Genomic DNA, 24,864 nt, shown 5'->3' with positions numbered 1-24,864 from the left:
GCAAATGAGAAACTTTCTCCAATGTATTACATGTTTTAGTGAATCATTCATTAATTTTAGCTTAGTCCCTTTATTAATCAGGGGTTGCCACAGCGGAATGAACTGCCAACTTATCCAGCATATGTTTTACGCAGCAGATGCCCTTCCAGCCACAACCTAACACTGGGAAACACCCAAACACTCTTGCATTCACACTCACACACTACAGCCAATTTAGCTTCTTCAATTCACCTATAGCACATGTCTTTGGACTGTGGGGGAAAGCAGAGCCCCGGAGGAAACCCACGCGAACACGGGGAGAACATGCAAACTCTACACAGAAATGCCAACTGACCCAGGCGGGGCTTGAACCAGCGACCTTCTTGCTGCGAGGCAATCGTGCTACCCACTGCGCCACCATTACACACCCTTACTGAATCATATAGAGTTCATTTTTTTATGTTGTCCCGACAAAAATTGATTATGTTAACTGAATTGTTTTTATAAATGTAAGTGGATTGAACCTAAAACATTTAAGTTGTGCCAAAATAAAAACCTGAAGACCTGCTCTTTTTAAATATGTAGTTTGAACAAGCAGCAAAATAAAAAAGTGTAGACTATTGCTTATTCTGGATTTCTCTTATTTTCAGGTATATCACATGATCTTGTTTGGCAGTTGTGTATTTACTAGCAGAACATTACGTGAAGGAGAGCTCTGTATATGTGTGCATGTTGAGTTATGGCAGCAGGTGGGACAGACCGGTTGGTGGCAGGGCCCCAGAATACAGGGTCAAATTGAGGGAAGCAGGGGGGCGTCAACAACAACCTTTATTTTTAACACTTTAATGAGCTGGCTGAAAGTATAGCCACTGCTTTGTTGCAAAGATGGGATTTCAGCATATGTCCCTTTGATTTCTGTACTTTTTCAAACTGGAGTGTGTTTTTCCACTCAACTGCACTGCTTTTTAAGCCATTTTTTTGCTTTCACTCTTTGTAATAGTGGTAATAGTAATAGTGTAGGTTACACTTTACCAGTGGTGTAAAGCAGCGAATTACTAATTCTCAAATTAGTATTGACATTTTTTTCCCTCAGGAATTGTGCTAAGATTGTAAAACATGTGTACTTATATTTTTACTTGAGTACATTTTAGTGCTGCATTGGTACTTTTACTGCACGCTACTACGTTTGGCTAAATAGATCCATCAATTGTGCATCAAAACGTTACATCAGACAGATTGAACTTAAGACAGGGATGCTTTATGAATGCAGCAAACATGTACAGTGTGAAAGCATTAAAAGTGTCCAAGAAGACCCAAATTTATTACGCAACAATCAAGACTGTTAGTCAGTTTCTATCAATTTAAAAATTATATCAATGCTGACACTCATAGCTGGTTAGTGAGGGCTCAAATACACTTAAAGGTCCTGTGAAGTGCTTTGAAATGTGCATTTTTATGCGATGATTTATGCAATCCCAGCCAAAACACGAAGAGAGGGTGGAACACAGTTTAGCTCCTGTCCTCTTTTTAAAAACAGCCAATAGGGTTTTGTTTTATCGCCGCTCTGCCAGTGAGAGTGGTTGAGCTCAAGTGCATCAAATGAGAAGCGTCTTGAAGGGGGCGGGGCATATCAGATACTAGAGAGCATTAGATTGGTTATGATTTTATAAAAAACTTAAGTATGAGGTGACGAATAAAACCGTTGCTCAATTTAGGCGGAAGTGACTAACTGCAGGCTTTACATGTTTATATCATATCATTTTATCTCCTAAACACATTTTTTTCTGTTTTGGAGCACACTAGCTCCAAATAGATATATACTGTAGATCTTAAAACTTTATTTTAATTTCATGGGATCTTTAAAAGCTAACAGCATTGATGTAAGCTACATTTTCTAATCAAACCACTCATTTATTAGAAACTAAAGATTAAAATAAGTCATTGAATTGTTCACTTAACCAATTTGTTTAAATCCACAGTAACAGTAAGTTTCAGTAACAAATCTGTAACAAATTTCAGTTGTTTCTCTTAACCTGGGCAAACGCAATGTGGTTTTTGCTGAACCTGTATTAGATTTTTTCCCACTATGAGAATTTGCATGGAAATCTTTGATGCCATTATGATCACGGTGTGTATTGAATTCATGAGCTGCTCCAGATCATTTTGAAACAAAAACTTTGGGAGCAGTTGGCTTGAATTTGTCGAGTTGATCTATCAAACCATATGAAGCTGACCAATCAGCATAACAACTGAACCTGAGCTCACAGCAGACTAGGTGTTATAGTTTTTATGAGAGAGAGAGAGAGAGAGAGAGAGAGAGAGAGAGAGAGAGAGAGAGAGAGAGAGAGAGAGAGAGAGAGAGAGAGAGAGAGAGAGAGAGAGAGAGAGAGAGAGAGAGAGAGAGAGAGAGAGAGAGAGAGAGAGAGAGAGAGAGAGAGAGAGAGAGAGAGAGAGAGAGAGAGAGCCTCTGAAAGCTATTCAAAATAATGTCCTCCTCTGTTCATGTTTTTGGCACAGAATTTCATGTGATTGCTTTGGAATTTGCCAGATCATAAAAGCGTGTATTACTACTTCCGAATGATTTCCACATGAACTCACATGATGTGCACAAGCACATATGACCTTCTGACCACTAGTAATGTGTGTGTACAATCAGTATTTTATGTATGGCCACCATTAGAGGTGCAGCAGATAAAAAAGACAATGCTTTAGAGAAAATCTTTTTAATTTTCAAATGCGCACTGTCTTGTCTAAAACCAAAAGTTGCCAAAATCACCAAATAATTTATATGGTCCTATTTTTATTCGAAGGGAGTTTTGGGATAACTTTAAAATAAATCTACTTTCAGTTTAGCATTTTCTTATTCATGTAATTTATTTAATTATTTACGTGCTCGCTCTATTAATTATTTATCTATTTATTTATGCAAGAATTTGTGGATTTTTTATATACATTTATTTATTTGCATATTGATTTATTTATTGTTTTGTTTATGCAGAAATGTATGGATTTATTCACTCATTATTTATTCATTCATCCATTTTCTTAGTCCCTTTATTAATCTGGGGTCACCACAGCGGAAACAACCACCAACTTATCCAGCATATGTTTTACGCAGCAGATGCCCTTCCAGCTGCAACCCATCCCTGGGAAACATCCATACACACTCATTCACTACGGACAATTTAGCTTACCCAATTCACCTGTACCGCATGTTTTTGGACTTGTGGGGGAAACTGGAGCACCTGTAGGAAACACACGCGAACACGGAGAAAACATGCAAACTCCTCACAGAAATGCAAACTGACCCAGCCGGGGGTCGAACCAGCGACTTTCTTTCTGTGAGGCGATTGTGCTACCCACTGTGCCACCATGCTGCTGCTCATTTATTTATATATTTGTGTATTCATTTATTGTTTTTGCAGATTTCATCCTCCATATGAATGAAACAGCTTTGCAAACAAGAAAAAAAAAACAGAACAGTTCTTCAGTTAAATGTTTGATTGGATAATTTTATAGTTTTTATGGTCTATTGCTGTGATCTCAGTGAGTGAGGGAAAGAAAACATGGATGTGCACAGATACATAGTTTATCATAAATCCTGCAATAATCCATACAACAAAAAATAATTATGATTTCATTGTCACCTTAATCATTGGTTGTAAAGAAAAGTGTCTATTCTTACCATGCATTCATCTGCTCAGACAGTGACAAGTTAGTAATTAAATGCGACCGATGTACCATGCAAATGTGTGCCAGCATAGTGTGAAAATTAATTTGAAATGATTGCAAACAAACAAGGATTTTACATCAATGTTTTTATTTATATCAAATTCAGCCTGTGGTGCCATTCGTAATTGTTCAATTAATTAACTGCTGTGTGTCCACAGATCACACCAGGCAGCAAGGCAGCGAGTGGAAACCTCAATCAGGGAGACATCATTACAGCAATCGATGGGGTCAGCACTGAAGGCATGACCCATCTGGAGGCCCAGAACAAGATAAAGGCAGCCACCTCCAAACTTAGCCTCACCATGCAGAGGTAAACCTCAATGATAATGTGTTTACAGACCACCTCAAGCATTTTGATATTTCTGAACACTTTGGTCAGACAATTTCCTATTATGCTCACTGGTGAATGGGTTTTCTTTAGGGCATAAACAATTTACTTTGGCAGCAAACAGCTCTGGCAAGCAATAAAAGTTCTCTGCAATTTAAACAGCTTGTATGTGAGTATTATAAGCAGTCAACGCTGAGCCAACACAGACTACAAGTGATGGTTAGCATATAAATATACCAGCAAGACAATTGAATTTTAAAAATATGTCTGTGATAAATCACCGGAGTCTCATGAAGTCCTTCAGGTTGCTTGTGTGCATGAATTAAAGCCATTGATGTTTGGTAGGTAAGGGAAATTACATTCGGAAAGGTTTTCTGCCTTTTTTAATACACTTTATTAATTTAGTATGGACACCCCAAAGCCTCTGCACGAAATAAGATTAAGTTCTTTCATGTGGCCGCCTGCTCTACAGCAAAGAGAGGAAATGTTACTTACAAAGATACCTCAGCTCCCCAGTGACATTTCCTAATGCTGGCTCTAGTGTTCACATTTATAAGCTGCTATTCCTCTGAATGTGTGTTTCCATCATGAGTGATCTTCTGAAGCTTAGCCTTCTCATTGTTTATTGACAGATACCATCTTTATTAGTTTGAGGAAGCTGCTCATATATTCATTTGGATATTATTTTATGGTTTGCTGCGTGTTATATGGGAAATATAGAAAGTACAGTTAAAGTCAGATTTTTTAATCCTCTCAATCTCTCAAAATCTCAGCTCATCATGATCATTAAACTCCACAAACTGAATCAGCAGCTTTATTTATTACTAAGCTGTTTGACTATTTCTGTCAGATGTCTACAAAAGTCTGGGTAGCACTTTACTTTGATTGTCCATTTGAGTATTAGTAGACTGTCTGCTTAATATCTGTTGATACTGCTCCTTCAACAGACATTTAACTGACCATAAGAAACTTTGCAAGTAAACGTCAACTTACACTAACCCTAACTCCAACCTTACAGTCTACTTATAATCTAATGAGAATTAGTTGACATGTAGATGCTAAGTAACTTAAATTCAACAAACGGACCATTAAAATAAAGTGTGACCAAAGTCCGTAGTGAGATTTACTGAAAATACTTGTTCTGTAAGATATCACCAGTGTGGTTTAAATTTGCTTTTTACTTTACTTTTTGACTCTTGATTTTTTATGTTTTTTTTCCTTTATTTGACTGCTGTAGTGTGAGACAAAATACTCTACTCTTGGAATTTTGCTGTGTAGGGAATAAGACATTAAAACTGTTGAATTATTATATATATTTGTATTGATTAATAATCAAAAAATAAAATATATTTTTGACATACAGTAGCCTGTTCGGGAAATGGATAAGTTCTTTGTATACATATTCATTAAACTACATGATAGATCATTTTCGGGTGGTTCATATTAAATGGTTTTCTAATTTTAAACATAATGAATGTGTTTATGAACATGAATTGATCTTTTGAAAGCAGTTGTTTTGAGTTAGAATGCCAATTGTTCTCTTCTTATTTAGGTTTTACATTGAAGCGTTCTTAAAATATATTTGCTCACCGGCAACTATAGTTGCTGCATATTCAAACACAGTTTTTTTTGGAGAAAATAAATGCCAACTATGTTCATACAGGACACTATTAACAAGGCTACATGTATGAGACCATTTTTTTAAAAAATTGGCACAAATGGGTTATACATGAAGACAATTCGGGACATATAGTATCTCTTCACCCTTTTAAAAAACAATAGTCAATAGTGTTTTATTCTCATCATAGCTTTGCCAATGAGGGTGGTTGAGCTGAAGTGCATAAAAAATGAAAAATCAATGAGAAGCATCTTGAAGGGGCGGGAGAGGTCAGATACTAAAGAACATTTGATTGGTCAGAAGATTTAAGAAGAAGCTGAAGTATGAATTGATGTCAATAGATCTGTAGATCTATTTAGGCAAGAGTGACAAACTGCAAGATTTGGATGTTCATATCTTCTAAATGCAAATGTTCCCACAGTTTTAGGGCAGGGGTTCCCAAACATTTCAGCCCACGACCCACAAAATAACAATGTCAGTGACTCGCGCCCACCATTTTTCTCGAAGGTGGTTTTAAATATACAAACATTGCACATACATCTATAGGCATAAATAAACATGAGCATATTGACAACACAAAAATTCAACAGACTAATAGCCATATAATTTTTATAGTCATTTATTGACTTAATTTAATATTAACACCAAATATCTTATTTTTAATGTATTAGATTGCCATAAAGGTTGTAAGAAAGTTTAACCTGGCCCCATAAAATCAATCTGCTGCAGCTGACACTTTTGCTATGTGATGCATGTAAACATCCCACGGGTCACAATAAAAAAAAAATGAAAGGCTGATACATTTTTATTTGTATGTTGTTGTTTCATGAATGTAACTAATAAATATCTTATGTGGGTTATGAATAAAATATATCTCATATTTTAATCAAATTTATTTGAGTTTTGGAAATCACCAAGCGACCCCTCATCATTGTTCCACGACCCCCACTTTGGAAACCACTGTTTTAGAGCGCACTTTAGATTATAACTTCAACATCTAAAAGACTTTATTTAGTTTTCACAGGGAGTTTTAAAAGGTTAAAGGGACTTTTTGCAGCAATGCCTTAAAAGAAATATTTTTGGTTTCTTAAAAGAAGAATTTTATTTATTTTTCTCTTAATGTGAAGAAAATTTTCGCAATCTTAAGAACCTTTATCCACTATTAAAAATCTTTCTGTGGAATGATCGATGTTCTTCATGGAAGCATCATTACCAATAAACAACCTTTATTTTTAGTCGCTACATTTTATTTGATTGGACTGCTTTTTCACTGATTTATGTAGCTCTCTATTATCTTTCCATGCTCCTCTCTAGTCAAAAGCATCTCACGAGGAAAGACAGGTTGTGCATGTATTTCCCCGGACTTTACTTGATGATGGATTCCAAGAAATTTCTTCTGCCTAGTGACATGTGAAAAGCCCTCAAGTGTTGCTGCCTGTTTAGAAATGCTGCTGTTGCTTCACAAGAGCTCTCACTGAGAGGTCACTCAATGAGGGTTTTTTTCTTGTTCATTTTAAGTTCTGTTTTTAATCAGCGTTTCAAGCATTTATAGTATTTATGTATTAGCCACTTCACAATATTGGATTGTGGCATGATTTCAATATCTGAGCACAGGGCAAAGGTCAAATGATGAGTGTTTTTGCACAGAAATTCATTATAGCGCTTGTGTCTTTGAACTGTCTTTGACAGGTGGTATCTGTAAAGCGATGTGCTGCACCAGCAAACTCTTTTATTTTAATGTAGTTATTATTTAGATTTAAACCATTAAATCTAGCTCATTTCTTGTTCATATCTGCTAAATACACTACCCTTCAAATGTTTGGGACTGAAAATTTTTTACTTTTAAAAATAAAATCACGTGGTCGGCGCCAATAGCCTAGTGGTTAATGCGTCGACATATAACACCCAGGTGCTCGCGGCGACCTGAGTTCGATTCCCGCCTCAAGGTCCTTTGCCAATCCTTCCCCTCTCTCTGCTCCCCATACTTTCCTGTCTGTTAATCTCCACTGTCCTGTCAATAAAGGTGAAAACCCCTAAAAAATAATTATAAATAAAATAAAATCATGCATCACAGATAGGATAATGCTGAATGATAAAGTGAATGGGATGTGTAAAGTACTACTAGGCTAGAGATTTTGGTATTTTTGATTAAAAAAAATGCAGAAGTAAAACAATAACAATATGATGTAAATTACAAGTGAAACATAACTGTTTGTTAGTCATGTGGCTGGAATGGCATCCGCTGCATAAAAACATATGCTGGAATAGTTGGTGGTTCATTCCGCTGTGGCGACCCCTGATAAAAAATGGACTAAGTTAAAGGAAAATAGATGAATTAATGTTTGTTAGTCAATATTAAATATATATATATATATATATATATATATATATATATATATATATATATATATATATATATATATATATATATATATATATTATTATTATTATTATTATTATTATTATTATTCATATATTGTTTCTCATTTTAACCATGGGTAATAGAAAATGGAATCAGTTCAGTTCACAAATAATTCCGATGACTGTAGAAGAACAATGTTTTAATGTTTTATTTAAATTGTGAGTTTTAGATTTTTTTTTATGTTGAATTACAACTATTTCTTCTTAAATATAATTCTTAATGTGCAATAGTTTGTGTTTAAAGTGCCATTGAATAACTATGATTTAAAGAGTTACATTTATTTAATTTTTCTGATAGGTATTCTCTTAACTCTGTAAGTAACTTTGAAACTGCAGTACATTTCAATTCAACCTAATTTGAGAGTATTACTAGAGTTTTAGTAGACTGTTTGGTTAGCAGAATAACTTGATAAATACTTGCAAAGTTACTTATAATCAGTAGAATGTCTGTTGGGGGTCAGCAAAATACATTGTTAAGCAAATAGTCTGCTAATACTCTTGCCACTAGATCTTGATGTGGTTTTAAAGTCAACAGAATGTCTAAAGGGGACCATCAAAATAATGTGTTGCCATAAAAATAAGGGAAACACTAATATTTGCAACCAATAATTAATAAGCCTAATACTATCATTCATCATTTAGAAAAAAAAAAGCTGACATTTTGTGCTATTGACCTTTGCCTTCAATTTTATACTGGTCCCAGGTCGAGACGTCCCGCTCCTGTACCCACAGCCACTCCAAGAATGGACTCCCCCATGCCAGTCATCCCTCATCAGAAGGTAAAGTCCTGTTCTGTCTGTCTGAAATGTTCCCTATCCCAAGAATGCATGTTAAACTGATCTTTTGATACACTGCCTGTTTAGAAAAAAAAATCACACACTCTAATATTATGTTGGACTGCTGTTAGCTTTAATGATAGGATGCATTCGCCATGGTATTTTCAATATGCTTCTACAAATGTCACAACATTTGATCCAGTTTAGAGCTGCATTAATGTTTTGCCAAGACCTTGCATTGATAATAGGAGAGTCAAAACCACTGTGCAAAGTCTTCTCCAGCACATCTCAGAGATTCTAAATAAGGTTAGGGTCTGGACTCTGTGGTGGCCATTCCATGTTTAAAAAATGATATTTCATGCTCCCTGAACCACTCTTTCACAATTTGATCCCGATGATTCCTGTCATTGTCATTTTGGAATATGCCTATGCCATCAGGGAAATTAAATCTATTGATGAAATAACATGGTCATTCAGTTTCAGCTTGTCAGCTGACCCCATTCTTAAAGCACATATCATTGCTGGCCTTAGACCTGACCAATTGCAGCATCCCCAGATCACAGCATTGCCCCCATAGGCTTGTATGGTGGGCATGGTGTATGGTAGGATGGGTGCATCAATTCATCTGTCTCTCTTCTTACTCTGATGTGCCCATCACTCTGGAACAGGGTAAATCTGGACTCATCAGACCACATGACCTTCTACTATTGCATAAAGTCCAATCTTTATGCTCCCTAGCAAACTGAAGCCCCTTTTTTCTGATTAAGTGGTTTTCTTAAAACTACACAGCTCTTTAGTCCCAATCCCTTGAGTTGCTTTCAATCTGTGCATGTGGAAATGCTCTTCACTATTAAACATGAGTTCTACTTGAGTTCTACTGCTGTTTTTTTATGATTTGATTTCAACAGATTTTTAAGTTATCTTGATAATTCAAGATTATTTACCAACCACATTTCTTCATGTGTTTTTGCCATCTCAAATATGATGGTTCCCCGTTATCCTTCTAGTTTTAATAATGCATTGGACAGTTCTTAACCCAATGTAAGTAGTTTCACCAATTTTCTTAGATCAATGGTCTCAAACTCAATTCCCGGAGGCCCTGCACAGTTTTGCTTCAACCACTTCCATATTACACCTGCTTAATAGTCTCTAGTAGTCTTGAACACCTTAAATAGTTGGATGAGCTATGTTTCATAAGGGTTGAAGCAAAACTGTGCAGAGCTGTGGCCCTCCATAATTGCAATAAATCCAATAAATTGTACCATTCTGATACAGATTAACAGTATTTTCATGCAGGATGCGTCTTATGACTACTCTTGTACTTGTGGTGGTGGTGTTGGGGTGTGGGGGTTAGTTTATTTTGTATAGTGTAACATAGGACTCCAATATGTTTACCTTGTATGGATGACACAAATGCTCTAAAGGAAACCCAATGATTATTTTTGGTTAAAGGCAAACCATTTCAATATAATCCTCTTAGTAAGTCATGGGAATTTCCAAGCAATGGCATGGAGAAAAGGAGAGGGGATTGTGAAAACAATAATTCCTTGTAAAGCTGACACTTAACTCCCTCTGCAGGCATTTGTTGGTCAAGCAACAATAAACACCTCACATGAAATCCTCATAAGTTTCCTGTTGGTCCAACTCTCATTTGCATTGTACTTTTCTGATTTGCAAACATTTTTTTTCTATGCCTTGACATTTCAATTAGTTGTTCTGATCTAATGGTTTATTTTATACTAAGGAAACCACAGACACTGAGGATGGAGAAGATGAAGAGCAACCTGTCAGAAAATATGGCATCCTTTTAGCCAAAAAGCCTTCCAAAAAATCTCTTATTCCAAACACTGAGGAGAAACCTCAGGAGAATGCAATTCATTCTCCGGCTAAAAGCCCTGTCCCAACTTATTTGCCATTCGGGCAAGGGATGAAAACCACCCCAAACCAGAGGGGACAGTATAATTCTCCTATAGGCCTGTATTCAGCAGAAACTTTAAGGGAAATGGTCATGCAACAAGACAGTCTAAATGGCCTGCCATTCCTTGGGTATGTAATGTTACACCTAATCCACAAATCTGCATCTTTATGCAATTACACCAAATGTGCTTTAACAGACTAGTTGCTGGTGCTCACTTTTCACTAACAGGCCATTAGGGCATTAGTCTCACCTGTATTCTTGTGGTATAAAACTCTGGCAAGGAATACTCAGAACATTCCATCATTACCTCTGTACATTCCGCTCTCACATGCAACGGATCAGCTGGGAATGTACTTGGCAGCAGGAGGACCAATGGTCTGTTGCGCACACCTCACCCCGCTGCCTGCAACACGAGCAAGGCCTGGTGTAGTCGTATCTGTATCTATGAATGTAAGCTGTTTGCAAATGACAACATACTATGATTATTTTTGTAGTGTAAGAGCTACACCACACAGTTAGATGAGGATTGCCAAACTTCAAGTTGGCTTATAAAATGTACCAACATTTTAAAGATGGAACTTTAACCTTTTTAGTAGTTGATATCATCTTTTTAAATCAGAAATGTCAAATCCAGCTTCCATCCCGTAGAAACTTTTCTTTTTTGTATGAAGAGTCAAAAACCAAATATCACTGAGACCCATGGGCTTAAGGTAAATATACCAAACTATATTACATTACAAGTTTCCATGAGTAATTTCCCTTATTTTTTGCATGAAATTTTGAAATAAATAGAAAACATTACTTTAAATTGTATTAACTAAAGCAGTATAACTTTTTTAAATGATAACTTATTGCAATAAAAAATAAACAATCACATTTATAACACTGGAGTTCAATGCTGAATACACTGGTCAAGCAGAATCTGCCTTTGACTTGATTTGCCTTCCAAAGTCTCTGCATTGTAGGGTGACAGTATAAACATTAAACCAGAATCTGAATAATTACACCATTTAATTGAAACGTTTAATTTCAGTTAGCTTTTAACAAACAAACAAACAAACAAACAAAGTGTTACATTAAATTTGAATTGACAATCTCAAAACTGTCCTTATCATTCTCCCTCTATTCTCAGATGGAATAGCTGGCCAAATCAAAGGTTACCATGTGCCAACTTTGGCCCATGGGCCCTAGTTTGGGCATTTCTTCTGTAGAATTTAGTCCAAACGTGCTTGCTAGCACATCTGTCTTGATGTTTCTAATGAGTCTTGATTTGTTGGTTCTATTTTGGCTCTCCAGGAGCAGTTTTTTTTGTCACAACTACCATGTTGAAATAATCAGCACTGTTAGCCACCTAAGCCGTTTAGGTTTTTGGTTCTCATCATGAGATATTGATGTACTGGTAGACTAGCATAAGTTGACATCTGGATGCTGGTATGATTCTAGAAAGACTAGAAAAGTATTTGAAGTGTTCTTTCACCATTGTGGTGATTGATGTTCTTATTAGATGGACACTTGGCCATTCACTTTGGTTGAATTTCGCTTTCAGCAATTGTTGTCTACATATGTCATGTTTCTATAGCTGCAATTTCTGTGTTTTTGCCATTTATTCCTAACAACTTTGTTGGGGTCATTTTGCTGTTGGCTAGATTTTTTTATTATTAAATTGCCACAAAAAGTTCAAAATTGTAGTCACACACTTTTGGCTTGTTTATAGCAGATTTAACTAATTTTGCATTCCATTTCATTCAAATTTTGAGGATTATGCCAGCCCTCCATAAATCAGCACTAACAAGCAAAAACCTAGTCTAGACCACCATGGAATTGTTGTTGGTTTATACTAGTGTTTTCAGCAGGGAATGCATCTTCTCTGTTTAAAAATATGTGAACAGACTCCCAGAAGATCCCAGCGTTGAGCCGTAATTGAACATGGGTGCAAATGTGTGCCCGTTGGCTCTTTTTAACATGCTCAGAATGTCACAGCTCCTGTAACAGTATATCCCAAATGAAGTCCTACCGCAATGATGCCGTCACGTATTCCATCCTCTATTTGCAGCTCACAGAAACAGAATTCCCGCTAGGCAACATCACATGCACTGCTGAGCCGAGCACGTGCATCCATTGACTTTTCGTTTTGTTAATCTAGGTGTACGAGTGGTCTTTGATCTGCTTTTTGATTAAATCTTTGAGCTATGAATTGTTCAGAATTATTTTATATTATTTATTTGCGATTATTTGTTCATCTATTATATTACTGTTTATTTTTTGTTTTCGGATTTCATTTAATATTAGTTTTGTGAGCTTTGTCTAATTTAGCTTTTGTTTTTATATTTAGTTCTGTTTAACTTGTATATATTTTATGTAAATGTAAATAATTTTAGTACTTAAACTTGTTTTATTCCAGTTGCTATTTCATAATAAGCAGAAATGTTTAATATCCCTATTTGGTTAAATTTTATTTTGATGGTCCCCTTAAGACATCTATTGACTTTGCAACTACGTCAGCTAATTTCTGATAGCTGAGTTTTAGTAGACTGTTAGATTAATTCTATTAGTAATAAAATAAGAAAATAAAGTTAAAATATATTTAGGGAACTGTGTGTATATTTAGGAATACTAATGGCTAGTAACTGACTCTGCAAAGTTATAGTCTAAATAGGTTTAAATATTTCCAATAGTTCAAGTTAACTTTAACATCACTGGATTGGTTAGTTTGTTGGATGAGAGGATGAGACTTATTTAGCTCCAGTGTTCTGTGTGTGTCTCGCCGCAGCCAAACTTCTGCTCCAGTCAATCAATCTGTTCCAGGAACAAACCAGAACGTCATTCTGATGAGAAATGTAACCAGTAATAACTATCATTTACATCAGGGGTCTCCAACTTAGTTCCTGGAGAATGGAACCTTGCAGAGTTTAGCTTTAACCCTAATTAAACACACATTATTAAACTAATTGAGTCCTTCGTGCTTGTTTGAAACCTACAGGAAGTGTGTTGGTGCAGGGTTTGAACTAAACTCTGCAGGGCTCCGGCCCTCCTGGAACTGAGTTTGCCACCCTCATCTACGTCACAGAACAACAAATTATAAGAAACATACACTACCGGTCAAAAGTTTGGGGTCAGTAGGATTTTTAAGTGTTTTAAAATAAGCTTATCCTGCTCACCAAGGCTGCATTTATTTCATCAAAAATACAGCAAAACTTGTAAAATTGTTAAATGTTATTGCACTATAAATTAACTGTTCAAAAGTAGTTTATAATTTAATTTAATTATTTATTCCAGTGATTTAAAAGATGATTTTTTCATCTTCCAGTCTTCAGAGTCACATGATCCTTCAGAAATCACTCTAATATTAATTGTTATTGTTATTATCATTATTATTATTAATGATATTATTATTAATGGTAATGGTAATAAAAGCAATAATGGCTGGAGTAATAATTTCATTTGAAACTACATACAATAAGAAAGCAGATGTTTAACATTTTATTAAGTATTTAACGGTGTAACAATTTTTTTTTTGCATTTAATAAATGTCGTCTTGATGAACAGAATAATTTTAAGGTCATCATTTACTCACCCAGAGGTCATTGCCAAACTTTTCTTCCTTTTGCAAAATAAAAAAAGAAGACACTGTGAAGAATGTTAAAGCCTTCTAATTGACTACAATGAAAGTCTTTCATTGCACGAAAAAGAGACACTGTGACATTATTCCATTATATATATTCTTTTGTCTTCCACTGAAGATAGAAATTCAGGTTTTAAATGTCAAAATGTAATGACAGAATTTAAATTTTACAGGTGAACTGCCACCAAAATATTCTAATATATTCAGATTTGAGATGCAAGTTCTTTAGGCCACATGAAGCAGTTTGCATTATTTGTTAATGTAAATTTTCCCCCCTCCTTACTTACATGGACGTCGATGCATTATCATTCAACACACTGCCAAATCAAGGCTAACACTGCCTCTTTTGTCTTTCTTTTTCTGTCTATATTCCTCTGTGTCAACCTAGGTCATTGCCAACACAGCTGCCACGTCAGTAACAGTTTTTGAATACAAAATTTCTAGAGTGAGAAGTGTGTGCTCTGAAGCATGGCCACATGGAGTACTGTGGTTATTTTTGCATGCTTACATTTTCAAACCTTGAATGTTCAAAAACCTATTTTGAACAATTTGACATTTCGAATGTGATGAAATGTTAAATGCATTTTGAGTGATGTTTTTAAATCTGTAGTTGAGTTTTGGTATTTATTTTATTGGTAAGCTTTGCATGGACTCGTAATTGGATGCGTTGCATGCGTCGTAACTGGATGAGCGCAGATGCCTTTATTATATAAGACACTGTGTTTTCAAACATGGGATTTTATTAGAATGTAAAACGAAAAATAACCGCTTGTGTAAACTAGTAACTTGACAATTTATTGCTGTTTAATAATACAGATGCATAAAGTAAGGTAAGTCATAAACATTTTCTTACTGTCAAACTTTCTCTGTCTCTCTGTTTTCACTCATATTTCTGGCTCCTCACCATTACCCATCCACTTTGATACTGTTGCACCCTTGGCACTCCTACACCCCCATGTTGTCACCTGAAAACTGACAGCCAAGAGTATGTTCCCAGTTTCAACCCCATCGCACTGAAGGACTCAGCCTTGTCCACTCACAAACCTATTGAGGTGAAGGGTCCTGGTGGGAAGGCTACTATCATCCATGCCCAATACAACACTCCTATTAGTATGTACTCTCAAGATGCCATTATGGATGCCATTGCTGGTCAGGCTCAAGCCAGAGGAAACGAGATGAGGTAGGTGTTGTTTTTCAGTCTCAAACTTTACATTTTATCACACCAATGCTTAAGTGAGTGGTAAGGTAGGGAAGTTATATATATGGTGGCCCTAAAATAAACATTCAAAACACACTATATGACTATCACATCAGGGCCAACAAGAAAAACGTTTGGGTCAAATTAGTTTTTCTAAGTGAGTAGATGAGTTTCTATATTAGTAGATCATCCCAAACCTCTGAGACCTTTGTTCATCTTTGGAATACAAGGAGATATTTTAGATTAAATCTGAAGGCTCCCTCATGCTCCATAGACAACAACTGTCCTGGCTTGTTCAAAGCTTAGGTAAATATTAAAAACAAAAGCATCTAAACAGAGCATATGCCTTCTGTTGTCCAATCAGAACGTTACCAAGTATACTTCAATGTAAACAAAATGACTACATTTAAACTGTATCTTGGGAACATGCATTCTCAAGAGCATTATTTATTCATGCCAATATTAGTTGTGCTGCTGTGGTCAACAACACTATGTTCCATATAATATTGGAAAACAGCCCATTTTATACATGTCACATTTATTAAAAACCGATATCAAAACCTATATTAAACATACATGTTTATATAGGTTCTTCCGTGTGGGCTCTCACTTATTTGTCATAGTTAAATTCCATTACATGCCAATTACATTTGATATCAATTATAAGCATTCGCACATACAAACTTTTTTGTTCTTAGTTATTGCCTTGATAATAGAAAACATGTGCTATAGGCATCATATATGACAGTTGCGGTTGAGATATGGGCTATTTAGGAGACATAACTTGTATGTACATATAAGGCTTATATGCGAATATAAATAAGCAATACAGGAGACCTACTGTATATGGCCTGTATACTGTATATACATATATGCACCTGAATTTTGCCTGTATGTGGCATAAATATGCATATATGCAGCGTATATATTATCATATGGGTTTCATATATGCGCATATATCCTCATATAGGTTCTTTCCATGTGGGATCTGTGCACATGTAGCTGAAAACATATCCCAGCGTCATGTGCTTCAGCATTAAGAATATGATACAGTGATTTCCCAGCAACATAAAAAGAACAGCACACTACACTTTCCTAAATTCAACAAAAAGGCAGAGTGGAACTTAAAAATGTATTCTGTATGATCGGACCCTAGGGGTTGAGGTAGGTATAGACCTTTATAAAATAGAATTTAATGGTTAATTTTTAAAAAAACGACAAAATTAACTTTCAGACACAGCTGTATGCCTTCTAGACTTTTTCTTTTTTCTTTGAATAGTCTTTTAATTTCTTTTGTCTTTTGAAGTATTTTTATGTGCACATAAAAGTATTCAAGTAGCTTGATAATATTTCGATTGAACCACTGAAGGAATATGGTTTGTTTTGAGGATTTCTTTAGCTATTTTTTGAACAAACTGAGATTGTTGCTGTCTTTGTAGAATGAGGAAGTTCTCAGATTTCATCTCATTTCAAAATATCTTAACTTGTCTTCCAAAGTTGAAAAAAGGGTTTGAAACACCATGAGCGTGTAATGAATAACATAATTTGGGGTGAACTAACCCTTTAAAATAAACATCTCTTTTTGAACACTCTTGTAAATCACTTAAACCTTTCATTACTTCGTTAATAATTATTTTAGGTTCAAGTGGTATTTGTAAGGAATTGGATGCAAGCAGAATATGGCTGTTAAAAAACTCAGAAATGATTCAAAAGACCTTAGCGATGCATTTTGAAATGATTTTTCACCACAGCTTTACATATTAGATTTGCTGACGATTAATGTACTCTACTTTTCTTGTATCATTTGGCCATGCATTTTTTTCTAGACAAATACTAGCTCTGAATAAAAATTGGTTTTACTGATGTTTTTTTGTGTGTTGAAAACATTTTGAGCTTAAAAACATTTTTATTTTTACCAAAAATACATTCAAAAATCATCAGGACATTGAAACCAGTCAAGCTAAAATACTAGAATGGTAACCCTTTCCCAGCTTTCAGCACTATGCTGAAAATAAGTAACCATATTGCCATTATTACAGGATGTTAGAACAGGGCTAGTCAAGTTTTGTCCTGGAGAACCATAGTCGTTCAGAGTTTCTCTTCAGCTCAAAACAAACACATCCGAACAAGCTAATCAAGATCTAAGTGCTACTAAAATGCTACAGGCAGGTGAACTTATCAAGGCTGTTTAATAAACTGCAGCACTCCAAGACTGATCTTGCCTTTCTCTCTGTTCAGTATTTCCAGTTTTGAATAACCTCTATAAAACTTGCTTCAGATTGCAGTTTATAACAATAAGAGCTCACTATCGGTCATAAAGTCGGTGCTGAATTCAGGCTTCCACAAGGTCATGTGCATCAACCTCATTTGTGCTTTTCCTCCCTCTTCTGCTTGCAATTATGTCACTCCATTCACAACCAATCATCCGTCCACACCTCATCACTCATCCTCGCCTCACCCCTACCATCTTCCCTTCCCCTCCATATGACACGGCTCTGTCTTGCTCCCTCCATCCCGGTTCATCTTGTGATTGGCAGTGGCGATGACTCCGCTGGATCTCCCTTGGCGTAAGTAGCCACAGTCTTTTTTCGATCCATCACAGCTGCACTGACTCATCTCATGTGTTATATTCTCGTTTAGAGGCTGGTTGCTCATGATATTTTTGGGTTATTTTCAATTGCTATGGTTACCACTGTTAGGAATATCAAAGTAAATCAAGATCTGTAAGGAAAAATAAATAATCTTATATTAAAAAATGAAAACCTAAACGCAATGTTCTGAGTATATCTGCCAGGGGAGAATTACATAGAACATCTAAAATCTTACTTCACATTCTCCTAAAATGGTGTGTTATCCTAACTCATTCTTCAGTCAATTTCTTCATCACAGATCTCTCATTAAGATGGAACCAGGGGCGTAACTAGACCCTTTCTTCTGGGACATGAGCTCAAGTGAAATACTGCTGTTCTCCAGGAAAATTTTAAACCCACTGATAAATCTATCATGTGTCAGTGCTTGACATAATCATTCAGCTATGAAGACGTGTGCCAGTTCACATATTAATCAGTTTTTGATCAGTCTGATAAGTATGCAACAAGGGTTGTGTTCAAAATCACCCCCTTTAAGTTTAAATAGGGTACTATTAGAGAAGACAGCCATTTGTAGTTCAGTCTGAAACTATAGTGGACATTATCGAGTGCACTCATTCACTAATTCCCATAAGGCACAGCCATATTGAGTTTACAAACAATGTGTGCTGTCAAATTGGTTGATTTAATAATGTATCCATCCATTTTCTAAGCAGGTCCAAATTTTAGTGTGCATGGTACAGGGTTTTTCACAACAAGAGTAGCCCAATGGCCATTATAACTAGCCTAATCTCTAAACTCAATTCAATAACTTGTCTTGGTAACACTGGCCTGACATATCTTGATGCCAAAACATTTTGATCACTGCCCCCTAGAGGCTGGTTGTCCTGTTTATGGCATAAACCCCACCCATTAAATTTAAATAAATAAAACGTGAGCTAAACTAACAACTTTTAATGAAATTTAAATTAAATTTTCCAGAGATGGTTTCCATTATTTTAGGTTAAAAAAACTGTAATGGATCAAAAACCTAAAATGTTCTTCTTTGAACAAAAAAGATTCCCAGTTTTTTTGTAAATTATATTGCAGTCTATACACTGTAAACCCGAATAAGTTGAGACAAATGTTGCTCAAATGATTTGAGGAAAGTGATTCCCTCAGTTCGTTTGAGTAATGGGAAATCAACAACTCAGTTAATTGAGTTGACCAAATTTGGTCTCTTCATTGAATTAACTTAAATATTTAATTACATTTAACTTAAAATGGCTAAACTGCCAAATTTTTCAGCTTTTATATTCTTTACTTACTCCCAGGGCTGTTTATATCAAAATCGATATTTAGCCACATCATGTTGGTGTTTCGTAACATCTCATTTTTACAAGGTGGGTCGTTAGCCCAACGCTCAACCGCCAACCTGGAGGACCAGTACAAACATACATACACCATGAACAATTAAGCTTACCCAAATAATCTATAGTACGTGTCATTGGCCTTGTGGGGGAAACCGGAGCACCTGGAGGAAACCCACACAAACACTGGGAGTACATACAAACTCCACACAAAAATGCAGACTAATCCAGCCGGGGCTCGAACCAGCAACCTTCTTGCTGTGAGGCGACATCGCTACCCACTGTGCCACCGTGTCATACCCACTGTGCCAGCTGTTTAAGTTTTGATGCCAAAACTTGGTGTTTTAAGTTATATCAAGTTATATTAACTTAATATCTTTAGTAATGACAACAGTGGGGTTTACAGTGTTAATAGCAATGTGATTTTAAGAAGACTAAAAATTAACAAAGTTAACATAGCATTTTTCTCTGATGCACTGAATTGTTTGAGGTTGTTTCAACAAATTTCATAACACCGGAAACAAAAACAAAAAATATCATGTTTATTTAATTTAAAAAAAATTTATAATATTTTTCATTAAATAAGCAGTTCTGCATTACTTGTGACGATAAAGACAATTTATATCCCTTTAGTTTAGACAGAGCATTAAAATATGGGCATGCTTATTTGATGTCAAGAACCAGTACTGCTTAAAGGTTAGAAATGCCCCAGGATTGAACTATAATTAATTAACATTGGACAACAAGTAAAATAATATAAAACATGTTTGCTTTCAACAAATGCAGCATTTTTTATGATTCTTGAAAACTGAATTATGCAATCATTTGTAATGAACTCAACATTTCGAGAACAAATGATAATAATGACTGATCTTGTATTTTCCTCTGTTTCTATTGGGAAGTAGTTCACTTCCTATTAAAGACCCTCTCGTGGACAGTGCTTCTCCAGTCTACCAGGCCGTGATTAAGCCTGATGATAAGGGGCTGGAGATGTCTGAATGGGCCCGTCGTGCTGCCAACCTGCAGTCCAAATCCTTTCGCATCCTTGCTCATATCACAGGAACTGAATATTGTAAGTACAGGCATTACCTACAGTATTAAAGCACTCTGTGAACTGGAAATAGGTCTGAATTAATATGATTTAGACGTGATGATATTACTGTTTATTTGATCAAATCAGTTTAGAAAAATGTGTGTGTAAAGAGTAACTCTTGTGTTTTTTTCTAACAGTGCAAGATCCAGATGAGGAGGCTCTTAGAAAATCAAGGTAATCAACAACGTTGTTTCAGTTTTTGTTGTATTCACCCTGTTGAAAAAGCACACTAGCAAACTACAGTTGAAGTCAGAATTATTAAACCTCCTTAATTATTAGCCCTCCTTTTTATTTTTCCCCCAATTTCTGTTTAACAAAGAGAAGATTTTTTAATAGTTTTAATAACTCATTTCTAATAACTGATTTATTTGATCTTTGCCATGATGACAGTAAATAATATTTAACTAGATATTTTTCAGGACACTTCTATACAGCTTAAAGTGACATTTAAAGGCTTAACTAGGTTAATTACGTTAACTAGGCGGGTTGGGGTAATTAGAAAAGTTATTGTATAGTGATGGGTATTTCTGTAGACTATCGAAAAAATATATAGCATAAAGGGGCTAATAATTTTGTCCCTAAAATGGTTTTAAAAAAATTAAAAACTGCTTTTATTAAATTGTAGCCGAAATGAAACAAACAAGAAAAAAGAAAAAATGTTATCAGACATACTGTAAAAATTTCCTTGCTCTGTTAAATATCATTTGGGAAATATTTAAAAACAAAAAACATTCAAAAGGGGTTTAATAAATCTGATGTCAACTTAATTAAAAAGTGAGAACTGATTTTTTAACATACACACACATATATATATGTGTGTGTGTGTGTGTGTGTGTTAAAAAATCAGTTCTCACTTTTTAATTGCAAGATATAAACTGAAAAACGGAAGTATTAGTATACTAAGTATTAGTATAGCTCGCAAAAAAGAGGCAAAATTATGCAAGAAACAGCAAGAAATACTGAAAATACTAACATATTATATCTTTTGAGTTTATAAACAAAATATAATATAAAGTCTGATATTTATTACATTATATATCAGTTTTTTCTTGTGAATTTGTAGGCATTTAGCAATTCTTCATTTTTTTTGTTTTTTTTCTTCTTTTTTTAACAGTGTAATTTTATACATGAGCAATCTTAGACGAGTATAGCAGTGCAATGTGGCTGCATATCGGCACTTGTGGGAGGCATGCCTTAGTGTCCCACAGGAACGGTATACAGCCACATCGCACTGCTACGAATGTTATATTGCATTTATACAACAGCTCGACGGCATAATTGTGTATATAAAAAAAAATCAAACACGGAGAGTCTCAAAATCCTTTTGTATGAGGGAACTACTTTCTTCCGCCATTCCTTCACATCTGCAGCTGACGTCAGAACAGCAGAATTGTTACTAATTCATCAACATCACTTTAGAGGTAATGTTTCAATGATTCTCTAGCGTAATGTCTAAAGTGATGACAAAACAGGTGACTTTGCTCACATTTTAAGATTAAAAGGCAGAACAGCATGAAATGCCATCAGTCTACAGAGATTTCCCAGTATTTCTCTGTTGCAATCGGGAGATCACAATAATTTTTCCCAAAAAAGTAACTCAAGGTTATACAAAGAGTCCCATCTCACACTCAAATCACTACAATTATATGGTATATATACAGCACTACAACATTAAAAAGAGAGAGATCGACTTAGAACGTCACTTACCTGTTTTATAATGATTTGATCAGCTGTAGTTAGAAATTATGCTGTTTCTCTTCTAAGGGCTTATTATGCGGTCTCTGTCGACATCTTTTGGATGAACAACGTCAACCATTTTTGCTCAGCTCAATGACGCATTGTCTCTCAGAAATTATGAATATTTAAAATAGGCACTATCCTTATAAATAAACTGCATAGTTACAATTTAACGACTTCATTCTAAAAAACTAAAAAACTTCAAAAGTACATTATGTTGTCCAACAGCAGCAATATTTGTCAAACTGTAGAGTGTCCTCTTCTGTATGTGGGTGGAGTTATACACAAGGGTAAGGGGTTAAGCGGCTGGACGAGTGCTGTTATTTGTAGAATATCACACGGCTATCAGCCAATCAGATTCAAGAAGCAGACAGAACTGTTGTATAAATTAAATAAGATTTTATTTTACGAGTGATTTAATGTGTTAGTCAATACATCAAAATAAGTTAACTTAAATGTTAGAAGCCTTAGATTAACATTTTGTTGTTGTTTCCCAAACAAAAGAAATTAACTGAACTGAATTGTTTTGTCCTTATGTCCATATATTTGAATTACATAATGCCAGAATCTGCATTGACTATACGCAAAAAAAATGTCATTCAGACAGACTAAATCCTAAAAAGAAGTGTTTCAGACACTGTGAGAGATGAACTTATGCTGCAGTGTATATTATGAGAAAACCAAAGTGCTTTTTGACCTTGGTTGCATACAAATCTTTTGTAGTAGAACTCCAAACTCCAAACTCCAAACACTAGCTCTTTCATCTGCACATTTGAAAAGACAAGGAGTTACATTTTAAAATGTAGATGTATTCATTTATGCATATATAACTTTCTGATTTTTACAGGGAGAAGTTTGAATCTGAAGTAAAAGGCCCACGATTTGCCAAACTGAAAAACTGGCACCACGGCCTGTCTGCACAGATCCTAAACATCCAGGGGTAAAAATGCCACGCGATGTTGCTGGAAAAAAGTTGAGGCAGCAGTCAACCAGGAATCAGGAAGGCAATGTAAAATGAAGTGCAATGGGTCAATAGGACAGAGAGGAGTAGTCTAGTGACTGGAATGTGAGTTAGAGTTATTAACTAGCCTGTAGCTGAGTACACAAAGCTCCTGTGTTCAATGTTCATATGTCTGTTTGTTTCATGTACAGTGCCTATGGAAAATCATCATACAGCTTTGAAATAATTACTTTATTCATCATACAACCTGAAATCAAATCACGTTCCAAATAACTTTTCCAGCCTTTGAAATATTTTTGTAGCCTTCTCCTAACCTGTGCCTTTCTACAACTTTATCTCGAAGGTCTTTTGAAAGCAGGGTGTAATGCGAGTAAAGGTATAGATTTTCACAGGGTATGATGATTTTCTATAGGCACTGTAACTTTCAGCGTACTGAAACATAGTGCATAGTGCTTAGTTGTCATTTTCTTTTTCATTTTATGTTTCTCTTTTGGCTGCTCTGTTTATCCTAAATTATTGCTGAGTAATGAATTGCTTGAATGAATTGCTAATGTAAAAAAAAAACTAACCCTGAGAGAAATGATAAAATATATGTACCACATCCACTTTAATACACTACAGCACATATTGAAACCAAATGTACTATTGTCAATGTGAATAAAACATTATTACTTTTAACCAAATAAACAGCAGTGTTGCAAATATTATTGTCTTCCAGTAAACCACAATGACTTGCTTTCCATTGTGAAAAAAAAAATGTTTAGCAGAATGTTCAGTTCTACAATTTGTAAACAATATGAGTGAATTGGGGTATTTGAATATCCAAAAATGATCATAGGTAGTTTGCAACGTTTTATAATTGTTTTTGAAGCCATAAAGGCCCGCCAGTTATCAGGCACACACACGATAATGACTTCTGATGTCCCTGGCATTAATTTGAAAGAACTGTAGGCCATTCTTAATGGCTCAACATGACTATTTTGGGTGTGCTTAGTTCTTTGGAAGGTGTGATTACACTTGACAGGCTTGATTTGAATTAACTCTGCTTTGATTTCTCTGGTAATGCAGTTCATTTGAATAACTATGAACAGTGCCACCCAAATCTTGATGTGCACCAAACAACAGACAAGACCCTGAAAAGATGAAAAGAAGAAGAAAGATGAAAAGAACTCTTGTGAAATATAAATGCGACTTGACCACAAACATCTAAATAATTCAAAAGCAGGTCAATGTTCGACAATAAAATGGACAGGGTGTTTTGTATAGGTTTAAAAATACAATAAAGTAAAATACAATTTGATTAATGACAATTAATAATTAGCATTAAGTTAGCATCTTACAATAGTTTCCGAATGGTCATGTGACACTGAAAACAGTAACCACTCATTCACATTCATTCACTCATTTTCTTTTCGGCTTAGTCCTTTTATTAGTCTAGGGTAGCCACATCGACAGCGAATTGCCAACTTATCCAGCATATGATTTATGCAGCGGATACCCTTTCAGCTTCAACCCATCACAGGGAAACATCCATACACATTCAT

The 24,864-nt window shown here is 35.3% G+C and overlaps 1 protein-coding gene across 2 annotated transcripts in view; it reads left to right on the top strand.

Moving 5' to 3' along the window:
- The window catches only part of ldb3b (LIM domain binding 3b), a 35,794-nt gene extending 11,787 nt beyond the window's left edge, over nucleotides 1-24,007 (top strand). The window contains exons 3-10 of one of the 2 annotated variants that reach the window (XM_056468923.1): nucleotides 3,870-4,021; nucleotides 8,782-8,857; nucleotides 14,783-14,805; nucleotides 15,374-15,574; nucleotides 18,130-18,159; nucleotides 20,435-20,601; nucleotides 20,760-20,796; nucleotides 23,207-24,007. In XM_056468923.1, the coding sequence (XP_056324898.1) occupies nucleotides 3,870-4,021; nucleotides 8,782-8,857; nucleotides 14,783-14,805; nucleotides 15,374-15,574; nucleotides 18,130-18,159; nucleotides 20,435-20,601; nucleotides 20,760-20,796; nucleotides 23,207-23,303 (783 nt within the window). In that variant the 3' untranslated portion in view covers nucleotides 23,304-24,007. Of the gene's footprint in view, nucleotides 1-3,869; nucleotides 4,022-8,781; nucleotides 8,858-14,782; nucleotides 14,806-15,373; nucleotides 15,575-18,129; nucleotides 18,160-20,431; nucleotides 20,602-20,759; nucleotides 20,797-23,206 lie in introns of both variants that reach the window. The other variant, XM_056468922.1, reaches the window with a different exon arrangement.
- Nucleotides 24,008-24,864: the final 857 nt, after the last annotated feature.

The sequence above is a fragment of the Danio aesculapii genome, chromosome 12, assembly GCF_903798145.1.
Source record: "Danio aesculapii chromosome 12, fDanAes4.1, whole genome shotgun sequence".
Taxonomy (NCBI): Eukaryota; Metazoa; Chordata; class Actinopteri; order Cypriniformes; family Danionidae; genus Danio; species Danio aesculapii.
Note: the sequence above shows the minus strand (reverse complement) of the source record. Positions and strands in the feature narration are given on the sequence as shown.